This window comes from Sceloporus occidentalis, unplaced genomic scaffold (assembly GCF_023333645.1).
Source record: "Sceloporus occidentalis isolate IW3139 unplaced genomic scaffold, rSceOcc1.0.p SCAF_2, whole genome shotgun sequence".
In the NCBI taxonomy this organism is placed as follows: Eukaryota; Metazoa; Chordata; class Lepidosauria; order Squamata; family Phrynosomatidae; genus Sceloporus; species Sceloporus occidentalis.
Genome location: NW_028316982.1, coordinates 254,591,013 through 254,605,042, shown reverse-complemented (window position 1 = coordinate 254,605,042; position 14,030 = coordinate 254,591,013). Strand labels below are relative to the sequence as shown.

Here is a 14,030-nt window from a genome sequence, read left to right as displayed (position 1 = left end):
GGATCGGGCCTCCTGGAGGCCGAAGTCGCGCGAGACTTCGCCGCCATTTTGGGTGAAAAAATGGCGGCGCCCAGCACGCGCCCTTTTGCTGGTCTAGGCGCCGTCATTTTTTCGCCCAGCGGTGGCGGCAGCGGCAGCAACCGCCCCCGGGGGCCGCAAGGAAGGCCTCCGGGGGCCGGATCCGGCCCGCGGACCAGAGGTTGCCGACCCCTGTTCTAAAACTACAAGCCCCTAAATTCCATAGGTTGGAACTACAGCACATAAAGATGTGTTGAACTGCATTATTTCTACAGTATAGATGTACCCATACATTAGCAAGAACTCCCTGAACAAGGTGAAACTGATATTCAAATACAGAAGCAGATGTATTCATGCAGGAGAGATCCTTGAAATATAGATTTCCATGCAGAATCCATCTATCTTTGGAGGCACCATAAGTAATGCTTTTGAAAAAGTAATTTGTCCTTAACTGAAAGGTGGCCTTTTGCCCACACTCATTAGTTAAAGGATAACACATTGATAACACATCACTAATCTGTTAGTAAGATGCCATCAATACATTACTTTGTTTATATTTTACTTTATTTTATTTTTAAAAAAAAACACTTCCAAAGAGAGAGAGAGAGAGAGAGAGAGAAATGGCTAAAAATGACCACCATCACTACTCTGGCAATAACAGAATAATTAGCATGTAGCATTTGCTCCATGAAATATTACCAGTGTTGCCGCTTGTGTTAGTTTACAATGGTATGTCATTATGCCCTTTCTATTCCAAAAAGTAATGTATTATGTCCAAACTCTGCACTTTCCAAACAACAACAACAGCAGCAATTAAAAGAAGAGAAACTTTATACCTCTAAAGTGCTCTCCCTCTTATGGTACAGTATAGGCACCTCCTAATTTTTGTGATGGCATGACAGTGAAAGAGGTTGGAGAGTAAAAGGAATATATTCTCAGTTTAGAAGACAATCTGCATTTTAATTTCACCATAATCTTCGATATTTATATACATATACACATATAGTCAAACACACACACACACACACAAATGTATTAAAAGCTATAGCTTTACTCCATTGCAGGAATTTAAAAATGAATAATATGAAAATGTACAAGTAACTTCCTCTTCTTAAAAAACAAAAACAAAGCGATTGCTATTGTATTCCTCAGCAGAAATCCAATCAGGCCCATTATAAAAACATTTCTTATGACAAATATTGGTCATACTTGAAAGAAAAACTGTTGTAAAGGAATCATGGAGGATACGGTGCAGTATTTGAAGGTTTGCAGACAAAATAGGCAGAATACAAACTTAATCACATTTAGAATGAGACACATTAAAATACGTAAGCCCTAATTTAGTCAAGACCGACTGAGGTCTCATTGATTTTAATGGGGCTCGATCCAATCCATAAACCAGTACACATGTGAAGTGGAACAGAGACGGCAAATATCTTGGCACTGCAAAATCCCAACCCCTCAAAAATCCTCAAGATATTTTTGTAGAAAAAATGCACATTTTTGTGTGTGTGTTATCTTTACAAACAAGAGAGCAGAGAAGAGGCATTTCACTTTTTGTGAAAGAGAAGAGGTTTCACCATTCCTGCTAGGATCTTGGGTAGTTGCGCGGCAATGACTTCTGACATCATCTCTGGAAATTCAACACTTAGCGCACGGGACTGGAGAAATGTGTTCAGACAGTATAGGTGGAGCTGTTTCACAAGCTATATTTAGAAAGAAGAGAAACACCAGGCATGATACACAAACCACACAAGGACAGACATCCTACATTTTCGGTGTAGTCTACCAAAGGCAGAACTTCTGTATGGCTTCCTGCTCACTATCCCAGGACACACAGTTTTGCTGTGATAGCTCTCCCGAACAGCCACTGGATGGCTGGAGGAGAGCAGATGAGGGGAAACTGGAGAAGCTGTGCTCCACAGTCAAACACAGACCGATGACAAGATCCACCAAGATCCCCTGCTTTCCAACAGCCACTCAGTGGTCATAACCATGAATTTAGAGGGGTTGGGCTTTGCCAGACAAATCTAACCTCTTTCTTTGATAAAATTACAAGCTTGGTAGATGAAGGGAATGCTGTGGATATAGTATATCTTGATTTCAGTAAGGCCTTTGACAAGGTTTCCCATGACATTCTTGCAAACAAGCTTGTAAAATGTGGGCTAGACAAAGTAACTATTACATGGATTTGTAACTGGTTGACCAGCCGAACCCAAAATGTGCTCAACAATGGCTCCTTTTCATCCCGGAGGGAAGTGACCAGTGGGGTCCCACAGGGCTCTGTCCTGGGGCCAGTGCTATTCAACATCTTTATCAATGACCTGGATGACAGAATTGGGAGCATACTTATCAAATTTGCAGATGACACCAAATTAGGAGAAATAGCTAATACCCCAGAGGACAGGACCAAGATTCAAAATGACCTGAATAGACTAGAAAGCTGGGCCACAGCTAACAAAATGAAATTCAACACGGAGAAATGTAAGGTACTGCACTTAGGGCAGAAAAATAAAATGCACAGATATAGGATGGGGGACACCTGGCTGAATGAAACTACATGTGAAAGGGATCTTGGTGTCCAAGTAGACCACAAGTTGAACATGAGTCAACAGTGCGATGTGGCAGCTAAAAAGGCCAATGCAATTTTAGGCTGCATCAATAAAAATATAGTGTCTAGTTCAAGAGAAGTAATAGTGCCATTGTATTCTGCTCTCGTCAGGCCCCACCTGGAATATTGTGACCAGTTCTGGGCACCACAATTCAAAAAGGACATTGAGAAACTGGAGCATGTCCAGAGGAGGGTGACTAAAATGGTGAAAGGTCTGGAAACCTTGTCCTATGAGGAACGAATCAGGTAGCTGGGGATGTTTAGACTGGAGAAGAGAAGGTTAAGAGGTGGTATGATAGCCCTGTTTAAATGTTTGAAAGGCTGTCATATTGAGGAGGGAGCAAGCTTGTTTTCTGCTGCTCCAGAGAACAGGACCCAGAACAATGGATGCAAGCTACAGGAAAAGAGATTCCACCTCAACATTAGGAGGAACTTCCTGACAGTAAGGGCTGTTAGACAGTGGAACAAACTCCCTCAGAGTGTAGTGGAGTCTCCTTCCTTGGAGGTCTTTAAACAGAGACTGGATGGACATCTGTCGGGAATGCTTTGATTTGGATTTCCTGCATGGCAGGGGGTTGGACTAGATGGCCCGTGCAGTCTCTTCCAACTCTATGATTCTATGATTGTTGTGACAAGTGAAGAGAATGCCAATATCAACAATGACCCAAAGGAGACATACACAGATATAAGTTGGATTCAGTTTGCATACATGACAGGACGTTAGTCAAGGGGTGTTACAAGTAATGACATTTCCTGTAACAAAGTAATGTATTGTTGTTGATGGCCGCAGTGTTTTTGTTATCACCATCATCAGCCCTCCTTTCTCACAAAATTTGGACTCAAGGCAGCTAACAATTAAAAACAAACAAACAACAGAGCTAAAATCATACAAAAAATAAACATTAAAATAGAATTAAACTATTGACAATATTAAAATGACTGAAAACTGCACTTCAAAAGGTAAAATACTACTGAAAGGTAAAATGCACAATGTAATAACATTACCTGTAACATTCTAGTTTGTTGGGTAATGAGAAACTAACAAAGTTATTTTTCAAAGAAATATAATGACTGCTAATGTAACCAACACACACACACACACAAATATTGAGTGACATTTACTATCTGCTTCACAATGAGATTTTTAGGGATCATTTTGGGTGATTTCGGTCTATTTTATCAATCCTTCTGAAATGTTTCTCAAAGTTTTTTCAGTAAAAATAATGGCTGAGTTCATGTATCAGACATATACATAGCCATGCTGTGGCTACAATCTGTTTTCTGATCTTACCTTTGAATCCCACCTTACAATCCTGCCAGCTGCACTTAGGAATGGTGTTCTGCAGTGCTGGTAAGCAGGGCACTGGAGGATAACACATCCAGCTCCCTCTTGCCAACAACGGGTAGTGTGCTGAGCAGAAGCTGTGACCCCTGCAGTGGGAAGGGACTGAACACTTCATTTCAATACCGTGCTTGCTAGCATCGTAGAAGTCTGAGCCTTGGTGCAGCTGGCTGGATTTTAAGGTGGGTTTTGGGACAATATATAATCATGGCAATGGTACCATAACCATAAATGTAAATAGGAAACAGTTATGAGGTTGTCAGGCTAGCTAACTAATGGGATGCCAGTCCATGTGTTTCATAATGTGTTACATAATGCATTGTGACCAAAGGGAACAACAAGTATTGCTAATGATTTACTTTATTAAAGTAGCATGTAAGAGGTTCAAGTAACATATTACTTTAAGAAAAGAATGTGAAAAGCTCTGACTTCAAATGGTCCCTAAAATTCATAGACGGCTAACATTTCCCCCAAGCTCCTGCATCAGCATGGTGGAGCACACAGCATCCCTGCCCTAAGTCTTTTAGAGATCAGGGGATTGGTGGGGGAATGCTGGGAACAATCTTCGTCTTTTTTCAGTGGCTGTCCCCATACTCCTGGAATTCCTTCCCCTGGTCATTTGTACATTGATCCTTTTAATCTCAAAGACTTTCTTGTTTTCCAGTTTGCTTTATACTATATTTTAATGGTTTTTGGATTTCCATCTGGATAATTTGGTCTACAATTGTATTGCATTTGTTTTATATTTTGTGTTCTCCTACACACACACACACACACACACACACACACACACACACACGTTGAGTCTCTCCTACCTAGAATGCTTGGGATCAGAAGCGTTTGGGATTTTGGCTGTTTTTCGACATTGTAATATTTGCATATGTGTAATGAAATATCTTGGAGATGAGACCCATGTCTAAACATGAAATTCATTTATGTTTCATATACACCTTACACACATACCCGGAAGGTAATTTTATGCATAATATTTTCAATAATTTTGTGCATGAAACACACACACACACACACAAATAAACACACACACATTGATAGGGATGGCTGTTTTTTTGTTGTTTTTCATTTCAAAGGGACATGTTTACTGATAGTGCCATATAAATAAATGATGTTATTATTATAATTATTATTGTTATTATTATTACCACTACCACACCTTTTTCTAAGCCCGGGACTCAGTGCATCTTACAAATGTATAAACAAATGCAGTATTTAAATTAATTTCACTCAAAAATTAAAACAGAATCAGACTAACAATAGAATTAAAAGTACTAAATCGTCGTTAGAAAGGAAACAACAAAACAACAAATAAACAACATAGCACATTCTGAAAAGTCCTTCTTCCTTGGAGCATCAACCCTCAAGGGTTTGGGGAGGGCATGGGCTGGTAGGTAAGTTGCATTAATACAGGTGTTATTATGCAAAGATTGTCCCAATTACCTCCTTCCACAAAAACCTTTAAAAGGCATAGATGAGGAGTGTGATGGGAATTTGTGCCTGCTTATGTCACCAACAGAATTCCAGCCACTATCTCAACATCTGTCAGGAATCTGTCAGAAACTGCTGAAGGTAAACCCATGTAGTGAACCACATAACTACAGCATCTTGATACAAAACCAGGAATTTAAAACTCCTTCTGTCTGAAGAACTTTTTATTTTAACAGGCATTTGGCAACTTGCTGGTAAGGTCTTTTAATGGGTTGCCTGTCCTATACTTTTATAGTCACTATTATATTACAGCAGGCTCTTGATATCTTCTGGGGGTTTGTTCCAGGCCCCCCTGTAAATGCTAAAATCTGTGGATCCTCAAGTCCCATCATGTTCGATGGTATAGTAAAACAGTATCACTTATATAAAAGAGCAAAAATTAAGGTTTGCTTTTTAGAATTGGGGGGGGGGGGGGGGTAATTTTCAAATTGTGGATGGCAGAATCCATGGATATGGAGGATCCATGGATATGGAGGGACACTGTGTTGTTGTTGCTGTTGTTGTTATTAACTTTTTTTAGATAATTTGTTTTCATTCATAATATGAGCAATCTTGGATCCATGTTGGGAGATATACAGAATATTAAACAAACAAACAAACAAGCGGATTTACATGAGCGACCTGTCTTGTTCATCACTGCACTGCAGGTGGCAGCTTCTCAGCCAAGAATCTTCCCAACTTGTATTAACTACAACCACCCAACCTACCCATTAAAACTGAGAAAGAACAGGTATGAAGAGGGGCAGGTTGAAAAGAGGCACTGGTGGACTGCTCTACCATCTTTTGTGATTCCAGTCTTTCTATTTGGCCCCAAATCCAGTCTAAGTCTAGTTTGCCCTCCACTCCCAATCCTAAATGCTCTTCTCTTCTGACTTGACCATAGCTATGAAATGCTATGTAGAATGTGATGTTGCCTCCAATATTTTCCCTGATTCTCCCAACTCTGGCTCAAGATCTGACCATGGATTTCACCATGGGAAGGAGTGATATATTCAGAGTCCAGGTAATTCAAACCCCCATATATTATTAAGGTAATAAGGGACAGAACTGTGGAGAAGAATTTCGGGGTGGCTATCAGGGTTTCTGGATGGTTTGAAAAGGAGGTCCGTGATAGGTAAGCATCTGCCTTTCATCAGTTGTCCTTCCCCCTATCATAAAAATGTATAAGAACAACAGCCCTGATGGCGCAGTGGTTAAATGCCCGTACTGCAGTCACTCACTTAAAACCATAAGGTTGTGAGTTCAATACTAACCAGGGCTCAAGCTCGACTCAGGCCTGCATCCTTCCGAGGTTGCTAAAATGAGTACCCAGATTGTTGGGGGCAATTAGCTTACAGTTGTAAACTGCTTAGACACTGCTAGTTCAGTATGGAGCAGTGTATAAATGAATCTGTTTGTTTGTTTGTTTTGTTTAGCATTCTTTTTGCAAATTAACTTTAATATCTCAATTGTCTTTATAGCTAAGGCCATGTGGTCTCAATAAATTAGGGAGGAAGAACCTCACGTGGAGTAATCAAAAATATAGATCCTTAGCCAAGAGTTAACTGTTACATAATTTAAAAGCCAATTAATATCCTATGGCTTAGAACAGAGAAAGCTGCCTTACATCAGAGGCACTTTGACACTATGTAATTATAGCACTATGATTCCACTTGAACTGTCACTGCAACAGCATGTGGACTCCTGGAGTCTGTAGTTTGGTACGGCTCTACAAGCTTGGGCTGGGAAATTAAAATACACTTCAATAAACACTAAATCCCATGAATCCATAGCATGGAAACATGGCAGTAAAAGTGGAATCACAGGGCTAGAATTGTGGAGTGTGAAAGAGACTCAAGTAAAGACCACGAATCCATCCAGCTCTTGGCTATCAAGATCTCCTCAGACTTTCCACAAAGAGTTTTCTCATCACCTACCTGGGACTCCTACAAACTGAATTTGGGATGTCTACCTACCAAATATGTGTTCTCAGCTATGACCCACCCCCATTTGGGGTATAAATTTACACAAATAACTGGCAAACAGCGAAACGCATCTGAGCAAGTAGACTTAAATCTACAAAAGCTCATGCTGCCAACTTCTTTCTTTAGTTAGTCTCAAAGGTGCTACAGGATTTCTCTGGCAAATAGCAAATCACATAAATAAAAATGATAATTTTTTAAAAAGTATAATATATCCTATAGTTGGGTTATCATCATGAGACCCTCCAGAAGTTGTAGAGTTGCAATATCAGCATTTCTCACATTGGCAAGGTCAAATGAGCCATGTCTGCATGAGCCAGAATACTCTGGAAGCAGCCAAGGCATCTTCTGACCCCAAAGCTGCCCTCAAGTCCCCCAATTACATGGACTCTTTGGAGCAATGCTGAGTGGCTGTTCACACATATGTCTCACTGTGCATCTTGCCAGCACGAGTCACTCCCTCTGAGGCTGCAAACAAGGTGCCCAGTATTGATCACATGGCTGAGAACCTTGTTCTGACCTCAGAGAGAATGACTCACACCAGCTATGGCAGAGGGCGGCACAGCAGGCAGCGTTGTAAACAACTGGTCAGGACTGATCCAGAGGGTTCTGCATTTTCTGGAAAGATCGAGAACAAATACTGAGTTTTTACAATTTGATTTAAGAGTGGTATAATGTGGGTTCAGTGCTGACCTGGGCATACATCATTAGGACAGGATGCACCAGAATTGGAAATTGGGTCCTATGTCGACCAGACCGATCACCATGAGGCTGGGGGGGAGGATGTGTTCTTTGGTCCATGCGGACATGCCCAGGACTTACAGTTCAACAACATCTGCAGGACCACGCAATTGCCACTCCTGATGTATCCATTCCTGCATACTCTGGAAGGAATCTGTGATAGGACACTTCTGTACCTTTGATGATTTCCCTTCTCTTCCTTTCCTGCAGGCCTTCAGTTGGGTGATAATACTATTAAGCACACTGGGCATGACTTCAAATGTCACATATTAGATCCAGTAAGCTCTGAACATGCAGGATGAGCTGAGGCAAAACAGCCAATATGCACAGCCCTCAAGAGGGCAAGGGATGCACAAAGCAGATTCTATCTCCTCAATGGGAAGCCACAGGTTTCTCTGCCCTGATAGAACATTGCACCCAATACTATTAAGAATTGCTAAAATAAACTTACATCATGCATGGAGTCCATAAGTTTGGTAAGCTGATAGAACCGTTGTGAACTGGCCACGACCCCTTTCTGTCGCAAGCCGATTGCCTTGACCAGCTCTCTGATATAACTTGACCTCATCTCATCAAATTGGCTTTGGCTCCTGAGACCTTCCAAAGGAACTGTGTTTTAAAAGAAAACAAGCAGAATACCCAATGTTGTACTTCTGTGGCTCAAAATTCTGAAATAAAGGAAAAGGTGTATTCTGTTGTCCCTTGATCATGTATATTCACTTTTGCTGCCCACAGTTTGCTGGTCAATCAAGAGATGAAACATCTCACTATGAAGGTAAAAATTCTGATTAACAGTCATTCTTAGTTGCTATTAAGTATTATCAATACTTGTATTGATATAACAATCATAGTGAAATGGCATTCTGAAGATACTTGATCTCATCAGATTTCAAAAACTAAACTAGATTAGCATTTGGACTGAAAACTACAAGGGAATACTGAGGATCTCTAGGAAGGATATGAGAGAATCCTGCATGAAATTCTGGAGGGCTGGTGCCTATCAGGGTTGACAATACTGAGACAGATAGCTGGTTGTCTGACTCAATGTAAAGAGGTGACATGATAGCCATGTTTAAATATTTAAAGGGATGTCATATTGAGGATGGAGCAAGCTTGTTTTCTGCTAAGACATGGAACAAAAGATTCAAGCTACAGGAAAGGAGATTTCACCTAAACATTAGCAAGAATTTCCTGATAGTAGGAACTGTTTGACAGTGGAACATGCTGCCTCAGTGAGTGGTGGAGTCTCCTTCTTTGAACTTTTTAAAATAGAGGCTGGATGGCCATTTGTCAGGAGTGCTTTGATCTTCCTGCATGGCCCTTTAGGTCTCTTCCAACTTTATGATTTTATGTAAAAACAACAGTGATTAGCAAAATAGAAGACTGTAGAAAAGAGAAAGACTGCATTCTAGATGGGTAGACTCAGTCAAGAAAACCACAGCCCTGAGTCTGCAAGACTTGAGCAGAACTGTTGATGACAGGGTGACTTGAAGGTCTCTCATTCATAGGGTCTCTCTCAGTCGAAGTTGACTTAATGGCAGTTAACAACAACTAGGAACGTGAAAGCAGTTATAAAGCATGGAAGTAACAGGGGGCAAAAAAGAAGAGAAACTGTGCTTCACAACTGAAATAACAGCTGTCTAGAGCAGGCAGCTGTAAGACTAGTATATCCTGGATCTAAAATTACTTGGCTGCACCACCATTTGCCAGGGAACTTCATGTAACCCTGTCAATCAATATCTAATGTTACCAATAATAACATCTCCTATAGTGAGCCTGATCTTGTAGCCAGGGGCCTCTAGCCAACAACATGACACTGATTGCTGTTTTTAGAACCCTTTAATGTGTTAACTAAAATAAAACAAATAAACACTGAGACTATTTTTGCAGGGAGCTTTTCAGTTTCTTGGCTTTCATGTTTCTACAATGGTGGGTTTTTCTCTCTATTTCTTCCTGAATATGACTGATTATGTAGAATTTTCTCTTATGTAATAGCAAGAATCAATAATAGAAAGGCTGCCAAAAAATCTTTAACAAAGAATGATAACAACAAAAAATTATATGCATGGCTCTTAGGGCCAATACAAAACTATTAGGAACAAATTGTACAAAATTATATTTTAAACTGCAATTGTTTATGCATTTATTTATTTATTCAGTTATTCATTCATTTTCCACCTTTTTCCCAGTCCAGGACTCAAGGCAGCTTGTTGTTGTTGTTGTTGTTGTTGTTGTGTGCCTTTATGACATTTCTGACATAGAATCATAGAATTACAGGGTTGGAAGAGACTACAAGGACCATCCAGTCCGACCCCCCCTGCCACGGAGGAACTCACAATCAAAGTCCCCAGCAGATGACCATCCAGCCTCTGCTTAAAGACCTCCATAGAAAGAGACTCCAAGGATATTCTATCACAGAGTCTACTTGGCACAGTTTATTCAGAGAGGATTTCTTTTGCCTTTGCCTTCCTTTGAGGCTGAGAGAGTAAGACTTGCCCAAAGTTACTTAGTCAGTGTCCATGGCCAAGTGGGGATTCAAACCCTGATCTCCAGAGTCCTAGCCCAATGAATGATCAAAACACTACAACATGCAGGCAGCTTACAAAGATTAAAACGAATACCATTTTAAAATTCATATCATACAAAAAATATTAAAATATAATGAAACTCAAATATCCCAAGTAGCTTGGCATTAGGAGTCATAGTTTAAAAACATTTTTTCCTAAGTTCTGGAGTTGTCTTGTGCCATGTTTGACTGCAGGTCATCAAGCCCAGTTATATCTACTCTGACTAGTAGGTGTCATAATCTCCAAATCCATGGAGGAAGAAGGAGAGAAAGAGGAAATAATAATAATAATAATAATAATAATAATAATAATAACAATAATAATAATAAAATTTATTTATATACCGCTATTCCATTCAATCACAGTGGTGTACAACAATTGCAATAATGATACAATACAAGATAAAAATTGCAATAGATAATTAAAACTTACAAAACAGTGCACAGTATACATAAAATCAATATTAAACCAAGCCAGCAATATACTCAAAGATGTTAATCATATGGGGGGGGCACACATATCACAGTACATCAGGGAAGGCTTGATGAAACAAAAAGGTCTTCAGTCTCTTTTTAAAGAGATCCAGGGAGATGGCGGTGCGGAGCTCCTCGGGGAGGGTGTTCCAGATCCCAGGGGCCAAGATGGAAAATGCCCTTTGAGAGGTTGACCTATATCTTGTAGAAGGGATCCTCAATAAACTCTTCCCAGATGACCTGAGTGTGCGGGGCAGATTATATGGGGAGAGGTGGTCCTCCAAGTACCCTGGGTCCAAGCCATTTAGGCCTTTATAGGTTATAACCAATACCTTGTATTGTGCCCGGAAGGAAATACCTGCTATGTTCCAATTGGCCAGTGAAACTATACAGGCATGGGGAAATTGGAGAGATAAAATGCCTATGGTTACTGCAGTGATGCAGGGGATGACAGCAAAAGAAATCTCTGTCAATGGGGAAATCAGTTAGGAGAAAGCTTTCTGAGAGACTCTCCACCATCACAATGCATGCTCCAAAAAGTGCCTTTATATAACTGTGTAATGGACAGTTATGCTGTATAAGGTACCAACAGGATTCCAGCAACTGTCTGTCTGCTCAGGGAAGAATTTCAGTAACTTCCTCTTATCTTTTCTTAATCTGAGATCATGGCCCTTCTGCTCTCAGTTTCCTCCACAATCACATAATCATACAAGAGCTTTTTCAAGACCAGAGAGCTCACACAAGGAAGCAAGTCCAAATCCAGAATAGGCCTTGTCAGGATAAATAACACAGAGTTTGGGAACCTATGGCCCTCAAAATGTAGCTGGATGATAACTGTCATGCCTGTTGACTGGTTATGCTGGCTAGTGCTGATAGAAACTGGAATCTAATAACATTTGGGCAAACACCTGTGTGAGATTCCAAATGGCCTCTGTGTTAAGACAACATTCCAGGGTCTACTGGGAGCCACCCAGAGAGCTGACCCTGGGTTAATCAGATTGCTTCAACCTGGCACTGTTGGACTGCTCCACCTTACCTTGGAAGCCCAAACCTCAGCAAAACAGAATTACAATTGCATTCCAGGCCCTCTCAGGCAACTAATCTTTCTCATTATCTGCTCCTATATTTTTCAATCTGGAAATGCCACAAAATGAATTTGGGAACTTCTGCACGAAAAGCATGCGATCTTCCATGGAGTGGCATGTCCTGCTGGAGGTATTGCAAACTCAAGGCTCTTGTCTTCACCCAAGATCAAACATAAGGGAGTTGTACAAATATTTGTACAAAGAGAAAGAAGAAGAGCAAGTATGTCTTACCTGTACTGAGGAGCAGCAAGGCTTTCATGCAGAGGAATTCTTCACTGCTGACTTGTAGCTTGACAAACTCCTGCGGGATTTGCCACATGGACAGGCACAGTGAATAGAAAGATGATTCTTTCATCCTCTGTCTTACCCCCAAAAAGAAAGATAAAAACTATTTCAAACATATGGGCATACACACAGGTGCATACAAAAACACACAGGTCTGTAGTTCTTTACCTATATTGGAAGACCAGGTGGGAATAAGATCACTATATTCTTCATTTCAGAGGTGACCAAGAATCCATTGCTCTGGGGGCAGTGACGCCATTCTCTGCAGCATCACATTTATGGAAATTCTTCCTCACAGAAGTTGGTTTTATGCTGTTCTAACCCTATGAAAGCGCCATCAAATCCATGAGGTTGCCATGAAAATTATTTTTAAGCTAATTTTAACAAGTTTTTCTTCAATCTGCTCCAAGTTGTGTGGGAGATCTCCCAGTGCTGAACCTCTGTCAGGATGGGGTCTAGCAATAGGAGATCTCCTGTGCAACTCAGAGCAACTGAGGACAACCTGTTATACAAATCAAAAATAATCTCACCATCTCTCTGGCAACTGATCCACCAGCTGGCCCTACTTACTAAACAACAAGAAATCTGTCACCAATGCAGAGTTTCATTTAAAATCCATCTTTCAAGTTGTACTGGATAAGAGGCTAAGGTGGAAAACCACAAAGAATGTTTTTTGACGGATGCTTTTATTGATTGACTGAATATGCCGAAGATTTTTTTTAATATGGATATGTGTGTGCTATACTTGTATTTTGATTATTATGTTTTTAAAATGCATTTATGCTGTTCAAAATTAGTGGTATGAGCCAGTGGGGTGCAGTGGTTTGAGTGCTGAACTAGGTCTTTGAGAGATCAGGTTTCAAATCCCCACTCAGCTATGGAAATCCACTGGGTAACCTTCGTCAAGTCACCCTCTTCTCAGCCTCAGGGGAAGGCAATGACAAATCTCCCCAGAAATAATCTTCCCATGACAGGTTCACCTTAGGTTCACCGTAAGTCAGAAATCACTTGAAAGTGCACAACTATAACAAACTTATTCTTGCTGTTGTTGTGTGCCTTCGAGTTGTTTCTGATTTAGGTGACACTAAGGCAAGCCTATCACAGGATTTTATTTAGCTGTGAGTGTGTGGCTTGTGAAGGTCACCCAGTGAGTTTCTATAGCTGAACGGGGAACTGAATTCTGTTCTCCAGAGCTGTAGTTCAATGCTCAAACCACTACTCCACACTGGCTCAATAACAAACTAGTGGAATTTTTAAAGTTACTGCATCCCAGAGTACTGAAGGAACTTGCTGAAGTACTCTCTGAATTGTGTTTTAAGTTTTTTGTGCTTTTTCAGCAAAAAAAAAAAAAAAATCAGAATTGCCTTTTAGCTATCTTTTGTTTCATTCTATTCTATAAGCTGCTTTGAGCACCATATTAAGCAAAAACTGTGATATAAAAATA

The 14,030-nt window shown here is 40.4% G+C and overlaps 1 protein-coding gene across 3 annotated transcripts in view; it reads right to left on the bottom strand.

Annotated features, from left to right (window-relative positions):
* Window positions 1–624: 624 nt before the first annotated feature.
* PGR (progesterone receptor) overlaps window positions 625–14,030 on the bottom strand; it is a 106,784-nt gene continuing 93,378 nt past the window's right edge. For 2 of the 3 annotated variants that reach the window (XM_089512777.1, XM_089512779.1), the window contains 3 exons: window positions 12,533–12,663; window positions 8,628–8,785; window positions 625–1,724 (listed from right to left, as the gene is read on the bottom strand). In XM_089512777.1, the coding sequence (XP_089368903.1) occupies window positions 1,569–1,724; window positions 8,628–8,785; window positions 12,533–12,663 (445 nt within the window). In that variant the 3' untranslated portion in view covers window positions 625–1,568. The remainder of the gene's footprint in view (window positions 1,725–8,627; window positions 8,786–12,532; window positions 12,664–14,030) is intronic. The other variant, XM_089512778.1, reaches the window with a different exon arrangement.